Below are 20561 nucleotides of genomic sequence, written 5' to 3'. Positions count from 1 at the left end.
ACAGGGAAGCAATGAGGACCTCACTGCACAGGAAGGCTAGCTGTTCCCTGCAACTCTCCTACCACTTTCCTTCTCATCCCAGGAAGCTCTTCATGTGGAATGTGTAGTTTTCATTAGCCTGTGGAAAATAAACTTTTACTTTTTAGTGTCATGGTTCTTTAGGAGAATCACAGTAACAGAAAAGTCCTTTACCTTGAGACACAGCGAGCCACTTTGAGAATGAATTCAAAAGCGTCTGGGGGATGCATACTTCCTATGAACCAGCAGAAAGGATTCCTCAGTTCAGTTAAATCCAATTCCATTAAAATTCATTGAGGCCTCCCGATTGAGTTGAAGGTTGAAACACTGTGAGACGACATCTGTTGCATTGTTACTAAGAAAGAAGAAGGCTGCAGGCTCTGAGGTAATCAAGTGCAGACCCAAATTAATTATTCTGAAAAAAAAAAGTGAGCAATGAAAGCAGCAATAAAGACTGCATGGATGATTAAACTCATTGTTTCAAAAGAGTGGTTAGGATGTGTTCTTTAATCTATCACTTGAAGATGATTTAGATGCTGTCTTTCACTCTTCCTTCCTCCACTTACCAAGAATTTGTCTGTAACTAATGACGTACAATAGGAGAAGGAAGGGCCACCAAAGTCTCTGCTGATGACAAGTCTTGGAATGTCTGCTTGGCCAAACTTCAGAGGCTGTTAGCGAGAGGACAAATCATTCACATAAGATGTCATTTAGTCGTCAGGCGGTGTGTTTGATTTCCTCTGATCCACCAATGAAGTTGGAGAAAATATGATTTGTCCTTCCTTTGACTTCACACCACTCTTGGCCCGTGGACTTTGCTGCTGAAGCGCTACACCTTTCAACATCATCTCAGCCCCTCTGTAAGCATGCCCTCTTAGGAATGCAGTGAGGTCATCATTTGGTGGCATTTATTGTCAGAAGAAAAGGAATGGAAAGAATGTCATTATTGTTGTTTAAAAGCTCATTCTAAATAGGATGCGAAAACTTCCAGTTTTGGGAAGGAATTGTTCATTAAGTTAGTAAAGAGATTGTTTCTCAGATAAGAAGGTAGCTTAGCAGTCAATAAACACTTCAAGTAATTCTGTTCATCACGCTCGTCAGAATAACATTTTGTAACCCCAAATGAGCTAGTTCAAATAAGAGAATCTTCTTTCATGGGTCTCTGGTTTCTTAGGTCTTTAGGGAATGGCAAGAGATAGCGAGTGGGGGGCCCTGCTCCTTTACTCATCTTAAATTTTCAGAATCAAAGCCATTGTGGTTTGGAAACTGACACCAGGAATGTGCACCAGGAAAAGAGTGATACACAAGTGAGGTTGTGTAACAGCCCACTTTCCCCAAGCTATCTGTCAGCATCTTTCACACTGTGTATTCTCAGCTCTGAGGGATCATTCCTTTCCAGGAAGCGTGAAGTTCCTGTCCTCTGCTTCCTTTCTTTCTCAGGACCCTGCAATGGCTATGGTGCCCTCTCATCACCTCTGTTTCCCACTCTTTTGATTGGGGCTTGACAGTGATGATCTCCTCAATTTCCAAGGGAAATTTCCAAGACAGATAGAGGAATGAAGCGCGAACTCACCTGTAAACTGGTTAGGTGCTGTGCGCAACTGAGCAACTGTGCTGTCCCAAAGAAAGACTGGTGTCAGTGTGAGCTGAGGGCAGTATTGTCCTCACCCTTAATACATTATAATTACCCCAAGAAAGGCATAATTGGTCTTATTTTATATCCTCTTCAATAAGTTGGCTGCTTCTTCCAGGTTTGGAAATAGCATTGAAAAGGGAACTATTCATTCAAACGCATTATTCATCTTTTAGTGAGGAAAAATAACTCACTTCAAAGAAAATTGATTTGGTTTCTCTTTCAAAACTGCTAACTCCTATGATTTAAAAAGGATATAAATTCCCACTACAATCTGATTTTCCAAGTAACATCTCTTCTTTGTTTTTCCTTATTTTATTTCTCCATTTCCTTTTTTTAATTTATGTTTTTAATATATATTTTTTATTAGAGAAGTTCCAAACTAACAAAACACTCATGCATAATGTGCAGAATTCCCATACATCACCCCTCCCCCAATACCTTACATTGTTGTGGAATATTTGTTACAGATTATGAAAGAACATCATCAGACTATTACTACTAACTATGGTCCATAACATATACTAATTAACACCATGTATTTGTATTGTACATCCACTATAGTTCATGAGATAAGACTGTCATATTTGTACAGTTAACCACAGTCCATATTCTGCCACAGGGCTCAAATGGTGTTATACAGTCCCATGTCTTGTATAATCTATCCACAGTGGCTCTCACTTTCATCCCAGAGTTGTGCAGTCATTGCCTCAGTAAATTTTTGAATGTTTTCCTTAGTCCAAAAGAAAATATCCCATACCTCCCTATTATTGACCCTTACTGTTGACATATCTTCTTTGACATTGATGCAAGTATATTACAATATTACTGTTAGCTATAGTCTATAAATTACATTAATTGTATTTTTCCATGCATCACCATAATCTTACCATGTTGTAATAGTGACATACGTTTGTTTTAGTTCATAGAAGAACATTCTTGTATTTGTAATCTTAACTACTATCCTCATCTACCTCTGGGTTCACTGTGTTATTCAGTCCCTAGATTCTCTTCTAGATTTCTTTCAGTTGACATTTATGTCCCTAGAATACCCTTTCAACCACAATCTCATTTATAAACCAGCTGTGTTAATTATACTCACTATAATGTGTTATCATCAACTCTATCAATTTCCACACTTTTAGAGTCAAGCTAAATAAAAATTCTATAAACATTAAGCATCAGTCCTCCTTCTCAGACCTCATCCTATCTCCTAGTAACCTATATGCTAAATTTTAATTCTATGTGTCTATTCTTCATATTTAGTTCATATTAATAAAACCATACAATATTTGTCCTTTTGTATATCTGGCTTATTTCACTCAGCGTAATGTCTTTAAGGCTCATCCATATTATTATATTTGTCCCAATTTCATTTCTTCTTACAGCAGCACTGTATTCCATTGTATGTATATCCCACATTTTGCTTATCCATTCATCAGCTGATGAACACATTGGTTGTTTCCATCTTTTGACAATTGTGAAGAATGTGAATATGAACATTGATGTGCAAATTTCTGTTCGTGTCATTATTTTCAATTCTTCTGGATATATTCCTAGTAGAGGGATTGTCAGATCAACAGCAGTTCTATATTTTCTTTCCTAAGGAACTGCCAAACTGTCTTCCAAAGAGGCTGCACCATTCTACATTCCCACCAACAGTGAAGGAGTGTTTGTATTTCTCCATATCCTCTCCAGTACTTACTGATTTCTGTTTTGTTTTTTTAATAATGGCCATTCTATAAGGTGTGAGATGAATATCTCATTGTAGTTTTGATTTGCATTTCCCTAATAGCTAGTGATAGTGAACATTTTTAATGTGCTTTTTCACCATTTTTATTTCCTCTTTAGAAAAATGTCTTCTTAAGTCTTTTATCCATTTTTAAATTGGATTGCTTGCTCTTTTATTGTTGAGTTGTATGATCTCTTTATATAGCTTGGAAATCAAACTCTTATCAGATATGTGCTTTCCAAATATTTTCTTCTGTTGAGTGGGCTGCCTTTTCACCTTCTTGACAAAGTCCTTTGAATCACAAAAGTGTTTGTTTAGGAGGTCCCATGTATCTGGTTTTTCTTTCATTGCTCATGCTTTTGGTGTAAGATTTAAGAAATCACCACCTACCATCAGGTCTTGACAATTTCCCTACATTTTCTTCTAGGTATTTTATGGTTCAAGAGTTTATATTTAGGTCTTTGTTCCATTTGCGGTAATTTTTGTGTAAAGTGTAAAGGATTCTCTTTCTTTCTTTTAGATATGGATATCCAGTTCTCCCAGCACCATTTGTTGAATAGACTGTTCTGCTCCAGCTAGGTGGGCTTGACAACCTTGACAAAAATTAATTGATCATAGATGTAAGGGTGTTTCTGAACTATCAGTTTGGTTCCATTGGTCTATATTTCTATCGTTATGCCAATACCATGCTGTTTTTACCACTATAGCTAGGTAATAGGATTCAAAAAATCTGGAAGTGAGAGTCCTCCAACTTTGTTCTTCCTTTGTAAGCTATTTCAGGCTCTTTAGGACCCCTTCACCTTCCAAATAAATTTGATAATTGGATTTTCCATTTTGTTAAAAAAGACTTTGGGGAAATTTTATCAAGATTCTTTTGTATCTGTTTATCAGTTTGGATAGAATTGACCTCTTGATGATATTTAGTCTTCCAATTCATGAACATGGAATGTTCTTACATTTATTTAGGTCTTCTTTGATTTCTTTTAGCCATGCATTGTAGTTTTCTGAATAGAAGTGCTTTATATCTTTGGTTAAGTTTATTCCTAAATATCTGATTCTTTTATTCACTATTGTAAATGGAATTTTTTTCCTGACTTCCTCCTCAGATTGCTTATTACTAGTGTATAGAAAACACTACTGACTTTTGTGTATTAATCTTGTATCCTGCCACTGTGGAACTCATTTACTGGCTCTAGTAGCCTTGTTGTAGATTTTTCAGGACTTTCCAGGTAAACGATCATATCATTAGTGAAGAGATAATGTTATATTTCTTCCTTTCCAACCCGCATACATTTTATTTTTTTTTCTTGCCTGATTGCTCTAGCTAGAACCTCTATCACTATATTGGACAGCAGTGGTGACAACAGGCATCCTTGTCTTTTTCCTGATCTCAAAGGGAAAGCTTTCAGTCTTTCACCATTGAGTTCAGTGTTAACTGTGGATTTTTCATATATGAGCTTTATCATGTTGTGAAAGTTTACTTTAATTCCTAGCTTTTTTAGTATTTTTATCGAAAAAGCATGCTGTATTTTGTCAAATGAGTTTTCTGCATCAATTTAGAGATCATGGGATTTTAAAAAAATGATTCATTAATGCAGTGTAATGCAGTGATTTTTCTGTGTTGAATCACACTTGCATGCCTAGTAGAAAACCCACTTGATCATGGTGATGATTCTTTTAATGTGCTGTTGGATTCAGTTAGCAAGTATTTTGTTGAGGATTTTTGCATCCATTTTTGCTAGGGAAATGGGCCTGTAATTTCCTTTTTTCATAATATCTTTATCTGGCTTTTGTGTTAGGATGATATTGGCTTCATAGAATGATTTTTGGTAGCATTTCTTCCTGTTCAATGTTTTGGAGGAGTTTGAGTAAAATTGATAGTAAATATTCTTTGAGTGTTTGGTAGAATTCACCTGTTAAGCCCTCTGGTCCTGGACTTTTCATTTTGGGCATTTTTGTTTAGTTTTGTTTATGACAGCTTTGATCTCTTTAACTTGTGATTGGTTTGTTCAGTTCTTCTATTTCTTCTCGGGTGAATGTAGGTTGTTTGTATGTTCTAGGAATTTTTTCATTTCATCATCATTGTCTAATTTTATGGTGTGCAGTTGTTCATAATATCCTCCTATGATTTCTTATATTTCTGTGGTGTCAGTAGTAATGTCCCCATTTTCATTTCTGATTTTATTTGCATCTTATCTCTTTTTTGCTTTGTTGGTCTAGCTAAGGGTCGTCAATTTTGTTAATGTTCTCAAAGAGCCAATTTGTGGTTTTGTTAATTCTCTCTTTTAAAATTTATTCTCAATTTCATTTATTTCTGCTCTGATCTTTGTTATTTCATTCCTTTTCCTTGCTTTGGGAATATCTGCCATTCTTTGTCTAGTTACTGTAACTGTGTAGTTAGTTCATTGATTTTAGTTTTTCCTTTTTTTAATGTAAGCGTTGAGGGCTACACATTTCCTTCTCAGCACTGCCTTACTTATACTCCATAGATTCTGATATGTTGTGGTCTCATTTTCATTGGTCTTGAGATATTTGCTGATCCATGTATTTGTGAATTTTCTCTTTTTCTGCCTGTTGTTGATTTCCAACTTTGTTCCATTATGATCAGAGAAAGTCCTTTGTATAATTTCTATCTGTTAAATTTACTGAGATCTGCATTGTGACCCAATATATGGTCCATCCTGAAAAGGATTCATGAGCACTTGAGAAGAATGTATACCCTGCTGTTTTGGGGTGCAATATTCTGTATATGTGTATAAGGTTTAGTTGATTTATCATATTATTCAAGCTCTTTGTTTCTTTATTGATCCTCTGCCTAGATATTTTATAAATAATGAGAGTGGTACGTTGAAATCTCCAAGTATTATTGCAGAGACATCTGTTTCTTCCTTTAGTTTTTCCACTTTTGCCTCATGTAATTGGGGGCAATCTGATTAGGTGCATATACATTTATGATTGTTATTCTTCCTGTTGAATTGCCTCTTTATTACTATGTAATATCCTTGTCTGTAATAACAGCTTTCCTTTCAAAGTCTATTTCACCTGATATTTGTATAGCTAATCCAACTTCTTTTTTGTTTTGTTTCATTTTTCATTACTGCATGCCTGGAATCTTTTTCCAGTGTCTAATGTGAGTCTCCTGTAGACAGCATATAGATGGTTCATATTTTCTTATCCATCCTGCCAGTCTATGTCTTTTGTTTGGGAAGATTAATCCATTAACATTCAATGTTATTATTGTAAAGGCAGTTCTTATTTCATCCATTTTGACCTTTGGGTTTTATCTGTCACATGTTATTTTCACTACTTTATTTTTACACTTTTAGTTACTTTTACTGATATAGTCTTCAATTCTAGACTCTCTTCCTAGCCTGTCTCTCCTGTCTTTTCTTTTCAGACTGTATCACTCCCTTTGGTATTTCCTGCAAATGGTGTGTTGGTTACAATTTCTCTCACATTCTGTTTATATTTGAATATTCTAAAATCATTCTTATGTTTGGAAGACAGTCTTGCTGGATATAAGATTTTTGGCTTACAGATTTTCTCTTTCAGTATTTTAAATATACTATAGTGTTGCCTTCTTGCCTCCCATGGTTTCTGATGAGAAATCAGTCCTTAATATTATTGGGTATCCCTTGTATGTGATGAATCACTTTTCTCTTGCTGCTCTCAGCATTCTCTCTTTATCTCTGGCATTTGACATTCTGATTAGTATCTGTCTCAGAGTATGTCTCTCTGGATTTACTTGGATGGGAGTAGGTTGTGCTTCTTGAACATGGATACCTATGTCCTTTAATAGGATTGGAAAAATTTCTACCATTATCCTCAAATATTCCTTCTGCCCCTTTTCCCTTCTCTTCTCCTTTTAGGATACCCATGACATATATGTTTGCACATCTCTTGCAATCAGTTAGTTCCCTAAGACCATGTTCAATTTTTTTCCATTCTTTTCTTTATCTGTTCTTTTGTGTTTGCTTTCAGAGGCCATGTCTTCAGGCTCACTGATCATTTCTTCTACCTTTTCAAATCTGTTCTTATATGCCTCCTATGTATTTTTAATTTCGTTTATCATACCTTTCATTCCCATAATATATGCTGTTTTTCTATATATACTTTCAAATTCTTCTTTGTGCTCACCCAGTGTCTTCTTAAAATCCTTAATCTCTTTAGCCACCTCATTGAATTTATTGAGGAGATTTGTTTGAACATCTGTGATTAATTGTCTCAACTCCTTTTTATGTCATCTGGAGGCTTAGCTTGTTCCTTTGACTGAGCCATATCTTCCTCTTACTTGCTATATGGATTGTAATATTTTGTTGGTGTCTTGAGCATCTGATTTAATAGATGTATTTATTTTGGGCATAACTTCTCTCTTTAGTCTAGGGCTTTCTATTTGATTGACTTTTTCTACAGTCCCTCTTTGATACTTGCTTCAACTTAATTTTGAACTTTATAGTGGCTCTTCTTTAGCCAAACTGAAATTTTTCAGCTCATTTTCATCTGTTTCTTGCCCTTTCTCCCTTGCTAGTTGTGGAATAGGAGCTGAGGATGCTGTTGGTATGTAAACTGTGGAGGTTAAAGCTGCCTGTGTTGCCCCTGGAACTGATGAAGCTTCTCCCACCTCTCTCCCCTGCCAGGAGTAGGGATGGAGCCACAGCCATGTGCAAGTGTACAGGCCCTGTAGTGTACCACCTGTGTACCACCAGGTGTGTACAGTGTACCACCTGTAGTTGCCTAGAGAGACCAATGAAGCTCCACACTCTTTCCTCCCTTGCCTAGGGTGGGGATGGAGTTGCAGGTGTGGGCAGCAAAGTAAGCTCTGCAGGTCAAAACTGACCATAGTGGCCCAATAGACTGACAAAACATACCCACCTCCCCTTCTCCCCTGCTAGAGGCAAGGGTGAAACCTCAGGAGTGCCCAACAATCCAGTCCATGCAGGTCAGAAGCTGCTGCAGTTACCTGGAGAGGCTGAGGGAGCACATCCTCCTTCTGCCCTGTCAGGGATGGTGTTTGAACCTACTTAACTGTTGTTGTACCTACTTAACTACTCCATGTGGGCTGAAAAGGACTTTAGTTGACTGGAGATGCTGAAGGAGCACTTTCCTTCTTCCTGTCCTGTCAAGGGCAGGGTTGGAGCCACAGATGTGTCCAACAGTCAGGCCATGCAGGCTGAAAGCGGCTGCAGTTGACTGGAGAGGCTGAGGAAACACTGCCCCTCCCCTCCCCTGTCAGGGACAGGAATGGAGTCAGAGATGTGTCCAACAGTCTAGTTCATGCAGACTGAGGAAACACTCCCTTCTGCCCTTTCGGGGGTGGGGATGGCACCACAGGAGTGCCCAACAATCTAGTCCATGTGGGCTGAAAGTGATTACAGTTGCCCAGAGAGACTTACACAGGTTACCCCAGCCTTCTCCCTGCTGGAGGTGGGGCTGGAGCCTAGGCTAAATTTGCAATATGATCTTGGATGATAGAAGCTATTCTCTATCTTTACTGTGTTTTCAATCAGTTCTGCTTCCCCTCATGCCAGGGATGGGTGGAGTTAAAATTGAGGCTACTGGCCTCTTTCCAACTTGGATAGGTTCAAACTTTAGCTGTCCTTAGCATTAGACTTTAGCCAACTAAATTTACTAATCAGGAGCTTAAGTTGGTGCCTGACTATGTCTTTCTCCCCCATTTTTGGGGAAATGTAGCTTCCAATTCCTGCCAGGGAATCGCTCCTGAGGTGGCTTGGCTCCTGACCAACCAGCAGGGTTGGTCACTGGCCTCTGCAGTGTAGAGGGCTCTACTCACAAATCTTTACTGCAGAAGGGCAGTCTCCTCCTTCGTTTTTTCCAAGGATGTTGCAGGATGCTCTTCTGTTCTCCTGAGTTCCCCAAATAGGTGCTTTTGATAGCTCAGGGTGATTACTAACTTCACCATAGGATGAGCTGATTCTTGGAACTCCTTATTCTGCTCCCAAGTTGTCCCTTTCCTCTCCATTTCCTTTTTTTCAAAGAAGATTTATTTTATTTATTTATCTTCCTCTTGCCGCTTGTTTGCTATCTGCTCTGTGTTCATTCACTGCATGTTCTTCTGTGTCTGCTTGTCTCCCTTTGTTGCATCATCTTGCTGTACCAACTCTCTGTGGGCATGGGCTGTCAGCTCTCCATTGGTGTGGGCCGTTGGATGTCCGCAGTCGCGTGCCAGCTTGCCTTCACAAGGAAGCTCTGGGACATGAACCCAGGGCCTCCTATTTGGTAGACGGGAGCCCAATCAATTGAGTCACATCTGCTTCCCTCTCCATTTCCTTTTTTTGTTTTTTTCATTTTTTCATGTTTTTCTTTATTTTTTTAAAATGTTACATTAAAAAAATATGAGGTCCCCATATATCCCCTACCCCCCTCACCCCACTCCTCCCCCCATAACAACAACCTCCTCCATCATCATGAGACATTCATTGCACTTGGTGAATACATCTCTGAGCACCGCTGCACCTCATGGTCAATGGTCTACACCATAGCCCACACTCTCCCATTTCCTTTTGATGCCCATCCCACTTTGCACAGCCATTCCATTCATTCATTCATTCATTCATTTGACAGATACTACTGGAGAACCCACTCTTTTAAATGCCAAAGGTAGAACAGGAAGCAAAATAGGCTATGGCTCTCCCCTTCTGAAGTTTAAAGTCTCACAGGATTCATGGCTATTTGCCTTTCTAGGCGTTCTTATATTTCTAACATGAGTGTTCTCCATGTTTGGCCCATAGGAAAGCTGGCCTCATACTTTCCCAGCTTGGGGATCTCAGCAGTTGGTGTAATGGACTCCTCCAGGAACCCAAGATAAGCTTACGACGCAGCTCACTGAAGTACCTGGGTTGCCGCTACAGTGAGATCAAGCCCTATGGACTGGACTGGCCAGAGCTCAGCCGGGACCTCAGGAAGACATGTGAGGAGCAGACCCTGAGCATCCCTTACAATGACTATGGGGACATCAAAGACATCTAGAGTAGTGATGCCGGGGCATGACTGCCAAAATGAAGCAAGAGAGAGGAGGGGACATCTGGGTTGGTTTTTGGCTTTTTAATACTTTTTAATAGAACATTAAAACCTACAAAAACAAAATTAAAACCAGGGAGAATATGATCTCTGCTCCCTGCCGAATTTCTTCAGTATGATATTCTCCATCTGCATGATCAGTAAACCTTCTGGCCAGTGACTTCATGCAGTGTCCTTTTTCTTTAGGGAATTATTTTGGGTCTTGTTTTGAACTTAATTTGTTTAATTCATTTTTTCCCTGAGAGGTTCATAAAAATCAGTTGCTCACTAAATTCCTGAGTCTACTGCCATTGGGGACTGAGATGAGACCAGAAAGTTGGTAGACCTGCCCCCAGCTCCACCCTCAGGCATTCCTTAGGAAGCATATCACCCTGGGAGCTTCAGCCCTGCAAAGAAAAACAATAAGAAACTTGAAAAGAGTCACCCTTGGCTGGGCCTCATGGTTTCACTCCCACTTCTTGTTGCAATCTCCACACTTCACATGTGAACCCAGCCTCCATTAAGGCCTTAGTGGGCCTCCCTGTGTTCAGGTGTTTCAAGACAGAACTGGAATTAAATCTTGCTCTGGCCCTCTTCTCAGAACATGATCTTTGAGAGGTGCCAAATTGCTACCCATCAGATCTCCAGGAACAAGACATTTTTGAGAGATAGCAAAATGCCAACTGCCAAATGCACCTTCAGAGCAATCTACGTGGGAGATTAGTCACAAGTCCACATTCTAGAAAAGAAGTGGAATTTATTGTTTTAAAAAAATCTCCTGTGCCTCCTTTGGATGAACTTCTCCAGACCACCAGTGTCTATCCAAGCATTTGGATTCTCCGTAGTCCCCGTGCCTCTTGCCCTGGGCAGATAAGTCTTGATTGACGTCTAATCTGGTCCGGGATGGGTTGATACCTCTGAATCAGTCTTTTAGTGAACTAAAGCTGTTACTGATCACAAACAACTTCTGTCCATTTCCCTCCTTGCTGAACTTTCTTAATTATGTTGCTACTTTTGCAAATCATTTGTCTTGATGACCATTAGCAGGAGGATTCCATCATGGTCGGCCCTCATCTAGTTACCGAGAATAGGGAAGATTCTGGGTAGGCAAGCATCACTGGCCACTGTTAAAACCTGGGGCATTGCTTCTGCTCCACTGTCTGGAGTATTAGCATGGGCATGAGGGGTGGCCCAGCTATCAGGGATCCTAGACTTTCAAAAAGTGATGGCCTTAGCTGTCCCTCAGAGGCCTGAACACACACTTTCAGCCACTCTGCCTTTGACCTGTGCTCCTCATTTGGAAACACAGGAAAAAGATCAGGAAGTAGGTGCAGGATCTGTAAGACCAGTTATTGAGCTCTACTGGTTTTTAAATTTAGTAATAATGACTGATCACATGTATTGAGTGTCTATGGTGTGCCAGACACTGCTCTAAGCACTTTACCATCAATGAATCCTCACAACAAACCCCTGAGGGAAATCCTGTTCTCATGTCCTTCTCAAAGATGAGGAAACTGGGGCAAAGAGGCGTTACACAACTTGCCCCAAACCCCTCATGTAAACATGCCAGAGCTATTATATGAATTCAGGCTCTCAGACTCAAGAGCACAGGATTTTAATCACTTGGTGATCCTAAGTACAGTTTTCAGTGTGAGCTGTTGCATGCAGCTATCTGGGATCTGAGCAACACTGGGAGCCTGCCCAGAGCATTACCTTTTCCTAAGCATCCCTGGTATAGATGTGTCCTCTGTGTGTATTGGAAGGCAAAGGATCCAAAGTTAATGATTAAACTTCTGGAGCTAGAGAATCCTTTGGAACCACCAACTTCTGATGACTGGCAATGAAACCTATGGTAAGCCTAGAACAGGTTTCAGCCCTAAGCTGAAGCACAGTTGGTCTCATGTCCCTTTCTGCCTATTTCCATAGAAGGACTGGAAGATGTATTTCATACTATCTAATGCTCCTACCTCCAAGATTCTCCCACTTCCAGAGCCAAGGATAGGAGGAGCTTGGCTATCTACACCCTGGCCAATGTAGGGGTCACAGGTAAAGTGCCTCAAGGCACAAATTTTTCATCTTGAATTCAGCATTGACAGAGATGAAGATGCCATAGACAGCATGGCTGAGGACAGAGCTATTTTTGCTGCTGCTACTGTTTTGTCATCTTTTTATTTAAGTCAAGGCAAAAAAAGCACCCTGACCTTGAGTGGAAGGATGGTGAGGCTGCCAATACTTTCCTGCCTCAGCCATAGGTGAGCTGATGGGACAGGGAAGAAGGACAAGGAGTGGCATCAGGGTCACTTTTCTTTTTCCCTCCTTCTGTTTTAATTTTGAGTACACCATCTCCCTCTCTCCTTCTGTCCTCTTTCTTACTCTCCCAAGTCCCTCCATGTCCTTTTCATACCCTGTATCTTTTTCTCTTTCTCGTGCTCTCAGTGAGCCTCCATCTCCTTTCCTCCTGATTCTCTTCTTCCTTCAGTTTCCCCCTTTGCTTGCCTCACTGTGCATGCACATGCACACACACGCACACACAACTCTTATGACTTGGTCCCATATACTTATAGGTTAAAAAGGAAATCAGTGTGAATGGAACAGGGAATAGTCTCAGGATTGTTGTACTATTCACTGGAGGATTTTCTGCCCCAGGATGATGCTACTCGGCACACCCTGATGACCTTTCCCAAAGCCTGCTTGGAGGAACCCATCCTGACTAGAAAGGATCATGGTGCTGGGCCAGTATTAAACCTCAACTTGCCAAGCTGCCAAACAGATCCTAAGGGAATCACTTTTATCCACCAAAACTCTCCCAGCTCTGTGTCTCACCATGAGACCTCTGATGTTTCCTCATGAATGTACATGAATGTACGTGTACTGTAATAGCATTAGACCTTTAACTGTGTGCACAATCGTTTTCCATGGAGTTTGATCTGTTTGTTCTCTTAGTTAACCACACTTCTTGATATTCAAATGTTCTAGTAAAAATTGATTATGAAAACAAACAAAAACACACTTTATTACTGTAGAAGGAAGAATGTCATGTGACCAATTTCAGGTATAACAGTATTGTTTAAAAGAGAATCATTGTATGATTATAATAAGAAAAGAAATAATCAACTAAATAAAAAAAAGCTGTTGGTAAGTGTTGGGTGTGTGGATGGTAACTTACATCTTTCAATAGCTTTGATTAGTATACACAGATTTCTGCTACGGTAATGATGCTGTATTGCCCAAAGACTTCCATGGCTTGGTCAAACACATAAAGAACAAAGAACTGGACTTCACTGAGCTTACAGATATTATGATCTGTTTTGTGCCTTCTTTGTTTTGCGCCACCTTTGCTACTCATATGTTTATAGAATGTCAGCAAAACTTCCCCCTCTATGAAAAAAAGTTTACAAATTTTAAAATATTAGTAGTTGGTAACATATCTATTGTGGTGACTGTCTTTGGGATTAGGGGATCTGAAGATGATTACTAACTACATCCCTAATCCCTCCTCACTCTGACCCACTTGAGAAATTTGTACAGGGGACCGGGATAGGACTACTGGCCTCATTGGTGGGATTAGAGAATATGCTTTGGATCTGAGGCCAAAGTAGTAATACTATGCAAGTACTTCTACTTGAGGTATTTTAACCATTGTCTTAATTCAGCTTCCCTAGATGTGGAAATTAAAATGGACATTCTTTGACAAACAAATAACTGAGGGGATAAACTCTAAGGAAGTGACTGAAGCAGGGTAGGACAGAGGAAGAAGCCAAGGAGAGATGTGATTCCAGCTGAACTCTAGCCTCCGCCTGAAACCATGGAAAAGCTCTGGGGCATGAACAGTACTGCAGAGTTACTCCATTTTAAAGCAAGAGGTTTGGGCATTTGTACCCCTACATCAGCCAGTTATTGGCTGCAAGCTTCCCCCTGGGTGGAGGGAGGTATACTCCCAGGCAGGTCCCAATTAGGTGGCTTCTCTTGACCGAGGGCAATTCTCCCAAGGAGGGTACCGACAGTGAAAGCAGCTGGGGTCTGCTAAATAAAGTAAAAGGGATTTGTTCAGAGACCAAAAGTGTCTATTCCACCCACCCAGTGACAGAACATCTAGGTAAGCCCTGCTCTGGTGGGGTAAATTTATCATGAAGAGAGAACTTAGACTGGGGCTGCATATACACAATGCCCTCTTCACCGGTAAGGTGAGTCTTTTCTTCCTCGCAGAGGAGAAAAAGAAGGGTGAACTGCTTCATTCCAATATTTCTGAAAGGGTGAACTTCAAGATCCTAGATGGAAACCCTGAGAGATGGGGAGGATTGTTCCTCTTACAAGGGCCAGGAAAAGAAAGAGGAAGGGAGAAAGCAATTTAGGAGGAGGAAGAAATAGGAAGGGAATGGTTTATTCCACTTACTTTGTTGGTTTGTTCCTTTGCTTTTGGAACTTTCTGGAAGCAAATGTGCTCACTCCACACTTGCTATGGACCAGGCATTGTGCAAAACACTTTAACTGAATAAAATCCTCCTATCTCCATTGCAAGTCCATGAAATTTATGCTCTAAGAAAGAGAAAGCAAAGCATCAAGTTACGTAGCGTGCCCAAGTTCACAGCCAAGTGGAAGTACAGGGATTTCAACCCAAGACTGTTTGACTCTAACCTTTTCACATAATGTCTCTGTCATTAATGAGTTTGTCTCTCACTTAATGAGTTTCCTCAAAATGGAAGGACTCCTCCCAATGAGATTTTTGCAAATTACTGGCCAGTTATCTATGGCAGTCAATGGGAGAGAATGTGGCTGGCTCAGTGCAAACCCACCACTACCTTTAGCAAAACAACTCATGGTGTGTAGCTTGTTTTCACAAGCCAGGCATGTTTTCATTTTTTTATTGGTTTTTTTTTGGTTTCATTGGGCTTTTGGTCTGTCACATGAAGGTAATGCAGAGTCAAAAAATTGTGACTTTATCTTCATATGTTCAATCTTACTGTATCATACTATAATCATTCTTCTGGCCTATTTCCTGTCTTCTGCCTTTACCCATAATAACACCCTAAGCTTGAGTAATAACTTGGGGAACAAAGGCTTCCTGCCCTTCAAGGCAGCACAGCTTGATGTGTTCCAGGATCCAGCCTCAATTTTGAATAACCTGCGGCATTCTAATCCAGCTCCCACTATCAACCCCTGTTTTATTGTCACTTCCACTGAATCAATTAATGAGCAACTCAATTTCAAAAGAAACATCAATGTTACATAGAATTCACTAATGATACATGTGTGAGCCTTGATAAATGTGGGAGTCTAGGACTTGGAGCACATCTGCGCTATTCCAAAGTGAGAAGAAAAACAGACCTCCTTGTTTCCTGGATATTGCACTGCTGTAATTGGACTGATTCCATTATGGATGACCCAGTTTTGACATCATGCTCTTTACCAGAATGCCTTCTGTTGCAGTCTATGAATATGCTTGCTTTCATGCAGGTAAAAATTAGTGTAACTGATTTCTTACTACCTTTCCCAAGAGAACCTCAACCATATTCTGTGCTTAATAATTAGAAACAACTTCCACTGTTCAAAAGGGTTCAAATGTCAAGTGACCCTATGGCTATTGTTCAAATGAGTCAGGCAGTGTTCTCTGACATACCTACTTAGAGAGGGAACCACCTCACACCATAACCTTGTGGTGTCACAGGGCCCACAGATAAGATGAGGTTTGGTCTTAAGTGCTTCAATGCCTCAAATGCTATTTTATCCTAGTAACCTCTGGGTATAATGAGGTAATTCATACACTCTTCACCAGACAATTGCCTCTTTGCACTTAGAGCCATTTCCTACCCTTCTGGTTCTTTGTATCACAAAGAGCTGACTCTTACAAATCACATTTCCCATATTGCCTTGTCAACAGGCTTTCAGCCTGTTAGGATAATGGGAGGCACTTGTGGAAGACTGAAGGACTGAAAGGGGCAGGAAGCCAGAGAACTTTTCCCTCTCTTTGCTTTGGATGGTGTCTCCAGAATATCCATTATGATTTCTTATTCTTTATGTGGCCTTAGAACTCCTATAGCAAGTCCTGCCATGCTTTTGGCTCTTTCAGGTGGCTCTAGCTCCTGAGCCATGCTAATATTCCCTCCTTCACATGCCCCCATCCCTTCAGAGCAGGAGCTCCTTCCCACTATTGCTAATCTTTGAATTGCCCAACTATATGTCACTTCTGTTATTCTAAAACTTTCTAATTAATTACCCATTTTAAATTTCTTCTATTGAATTACCTAAAATGTATTCTGTTTCCTTCCCTAGATTTTAAATAATACTTACTTCAATTTAAAAATTAATACATATCACCTCACACAGAAATTTTGTGACACTGTAGGGTCTGAGTGACAATCTGAAAACTGAAATTTTAATGCCAAAAATAGACGTTTCCACCAACTCTAAGTTTGATTGCAGGGATGGCAAATGGGTTTCCACTTGAGTACTACATTTGATTAATCAGTTGTAACCTCCTGGAAAGTTGACATGAAAAGGAAAGCTGACTTGAAGTGAATCTATACCCGGTCAGAAAGAGTGATAGATCTATGATCAATGCCTGGTATGGGTATGGAAATGGTGAATGGTAAGATGTGTGCCAGGCATTTGCCTTGCCTAATTTATAGGGATAGAATATGCATAGAATACTTGATATGAGGACTATCCTGGGAAACCCATTATGTATGCATCATCTATGTATATAACATATGATATTTACTACAGTGAATATAAGTCTGCTGTTCATTGAGAATGGTAATAGAGAATGAAAGACACATTTCTGAGGCCTTATGGCCCCATTTCTACATGATCAACTTCACAGCATTGGGTTTTTATTTTCTGAACTATTTTCATTTCAAATATCTGTAGTTTAAGATAGTCTTAATGACATTGTTTTGGTATCTTAAATTATAAAACATAAAATAGTTCAGAGTTTCCATATGTTTCTGCCACTTGTTCAGTGTAACAGTTAGGATCCAGTCAAGATTTCAATAGAAGGAAGTGGACCTGGCTCAATGGATAGAGTGTCCGCCTACCACATGGGAGGTCCGTGGTTCAAACCCAGGACCTCCTTGACCCATACGGAGCTGGTCCAGTGCTGATGCACGCAAGGAGTGCTGTGCCACGCAGGGGTGTGCCCCATGTAGGGGAGTCCCATGCGCAAGGGGTGCATCCTGTAAGGAGAGCTGCCCAGGGTCAAAGTAAGTCCTACCTAATCAGGAGTGGCACTGCACACATGGAGAGGAGAGCTGATGCAGCAAGATGATGCAACAAAAAGAGACACAAATTCCCAGGCCACTGACAAGAATAGAAGAGGACACAGAAGAGCACACAGTGAATGGACACAGAGAGCAGACAACTGGGGGGGGGAGGGGGGGGAGAGAAATAAATAAATAAATAAATCTTAAAAAGAAAAAGATTTCAATAGAAGGACCTGGTTAAAAGATAGCAGAGAATCAAAACAATAAAATGTTTGAAATACTGAGATATCACAGAGATATTAATAATAACTGCAGGAAGCAGCTACCACATCTTGGACTGGAGGAGCACAGGAAGGAAGTTGGGTCTAACTAAAACTAGATGTCCTCAAAGAGATGTCATTTGCCTCTTGCTGGAATTTCTGTGGGGAAACAAATTGAAATTGGTTCTTCAAGCACGCAGAGAAGACAGAGACTGGAACAAACTGCTACTGCCAAGGAGAAGAGTCATTAGCAGGAACAGAGAGCAAATAAGAAGTGATGACTCACTCCTCTGTCTTTCCTCCAATTTCCTTCTAGACCCCCCTATTAATGAAACAACATGGAAACCACTGACAAAAGGGAACCAAAGTGTACAATTCTCCAGCAGTAGCATCACAAAGCAGAATACAGAAGGATGGGTTTGAGCTGTAAGACAATAGCTTAATAATCTGTTCAAGCATCCTGAGCATTAAATAAGATAATGCTTCTAAAGCACTCAGCACAATGCCTGGAGCAGACTTGGGTAAGTGCACCACAATATAGATGCTTCTTTGCCCTTTTCAGTCTTTAGATGGTGAAATGGAGTCAAACGCTTCACCCACATTATCCTCCCACAGTACTTTCTCTTGAAAACATTATAGAGATCAAGAAAAAATTCCAATTTCACATTATACTTCTATGATGGTTAGGTTCATGTATCAGCTTGGCCTGGTTATGGTGCTCAGTTGTTTGGTCATGAAAGTACTGGCCTCATTTCATGAGGATATTTCCTGGACTTAAGTCATCAGTAAGTTGCATGTGTGGCTATTTACATACAATCAACAGAGGAAATTGCCTTCAACAAGGAGAGACCTCTCATCCAGTTAATTGAAGACCTTAAAAGAAAAGTGATGATTTCAGCGGTCATAAGGGAGAATTTCCATTTCTACTTCAGCCAGCCAACTTCATTGGGGAACTTATTGAAAATTTTCCTTGGTATTTCCAGCTCGTGACCTGCCCTATGGAATTTGGATTACTCATCTCCATAGTCATATGAGCCAATTCTTATTTTAAAAATCTCTAATATTTATATTATATGTGTGTGTGTGTATGTGTGCATCTCCTGTTGGTTCTGTTTCCTTGGAGAATCCTGACTAATACTGCATTAATATAGTATATTTATTGCAATGGATGAACCAATATTGATACATTATTATTAACTAAAGTCCATAGTTAACATGGTTCATATTTTGTGTTTTGCAGTTCTGTGGATTTTGTATAGATGTCATGTATTCACCATTAAGGTATCACGCAGAATAGTTTCTAATGCCCTAAAAATACCCCATGCTCCACCTATTCATCTCCTACCCCCTTCCAACCCCTGACAACCACTGATCATTTTATTGTGTCAGTAGTTTTGTCTTTTTCAGAATGTCACATGGTTGAAATTGTACTGTATGTAGCATTTTCAACTGGTTTCTTCGACATAGCAATATTCATTTAAGGTTCCTCCATGTCTTTTACTGGCTTCATAGTTCACTTCTTTATATTGCTGGATAATATTGAGGAAGGGTATCTTGATAGCTCCCAATATTTGGAAATTATGAAAAAAGCTGTGCTAAACATTCATGTGCAGGACTTTGTGTAGACATATGTTTTCAACTCATTTGGGTAAATACCTAGACGCATGATTGCTGGGTTGTATAATAGACCTATGTTTGGCTTTGTATGTATCCTTTTTATGTGTCAAAGATCCCTTTGAATCAGTAAATAAACCTTCCTCTACCAGGTTTTCCCATTACACATGAGATTAATTTGGTTGCTGAAAATGCTGGGTTTTTTTGTTCTGTTTGTAGTTTTTGTTTTTTGTGTGAGGTTCCAGGGCTGGGGATTGAACACAGGACCTTGTATGTGGGAATCCAGCACTCAACCACTGAACTACACCAGCTTCCCAGACTTGGTTTTTCATTTGTTTGCTTGTTTGTTTTTGTTTGTTTGTTTTTAGGAGGTACTGGGGCTCAAACCTGGAAGTTTCCACATGGGAAGCAGGCATTTAACCACTTGAGCTACAGCTGCTCCCTGATGCTGTTTTTTTAATAACATCTAACTTTTACCAATTGTGCCCTGTGTGCCCAGCACCATCTAAGCACTTTTATGTGGCAATTGTCTAATTATCTCAAAAATTCTATGAACACACAATAATATCTACATTTTGCAGATGAGGAAACTCAGACTTAGAGGGTTTAAGCAATTTGTCCAAGGCCATGTAATGATAAGTATGGCAGTCAGGAGGGAACTTTCTACTACTCTTCAGTGCTGCCCCATGGCCAATTTACTCACCTTCCCTTCACCACTTGGACCTAGAAACTATATTTTTCAACATGGTGAGTGAATGGAATTAATTCAGTCAAATTGTATTTAACAGTTTTCTTCAAGGGAAGGGTTATAGGACTCTTGTACATAGTGAGCAAAACTGGAAGCTCTCTAACAAACTAGACATGGTTATTTTTACCTCTCTAAGTCATTTGCCCTGGTCATTCTCATAGTGTCAGTGCCTGCCAAGGAGCAGGCGTGACCGTGGAGCTAGACCTATGCAGTTCCAAGGTCCCTCGTGAGGTGAGTTCACCAGCATAAATAGAAATGGAACTCCTCCCATCCTCGATCTCACTAACTTTTGATATATAACAGTGTAAGAGTCAAGGCAAAATCTACATCATACCCTCTA

The 20561-nt window shown here is 39.9% G+C and overlaps 1 protein-coding gene across 3 annotated transcripts in view; it reads left to right on the top strand.

Annotated features, from left to right (window-relative positions):
* The window catches only part of ASTN1 (astrotactin 1), a 330952-nt gene extending 317413 nt beyond the window's left edge, over positions 1-13539 (top strand). For all 3 annotated transcript variants that reach the window (XR_011645503.1, XM_058310162.1, XM_058310163.2), the window contains one exon: positions 10133-13539. Coding sequence is in view for 2 of the 3 variants with exons in the window: in XM_058310162.1 (XP_058166145.1) it covers positions 10133-10370 (238 nt within the window). In the remaining variant the exon portion in view is untranslated. The remainder of the gene's footprint in view (positions 1-10132) is intronic.
* Positions 13540-20561: the final 7022 nt, after the last annotated feature.

Source organism: Dasypus novemcinctus, chromosome 13 (assembly GCF_030445035.2).
Source record: "Dasypus novemcinctus isolate mDasNov1 chromosome 13, mDasNov1.1.hap2, whole genome shotgun sequence".
NCBI lineage: Eukaryota > Metazoa > Chordata > Mammalia > Cingulata > Dasypodidae > Dasypus > Dasypus novemcinctus.
This window is presented reverse-complemented; position numbering and strand designations above follow the sequence as displayed.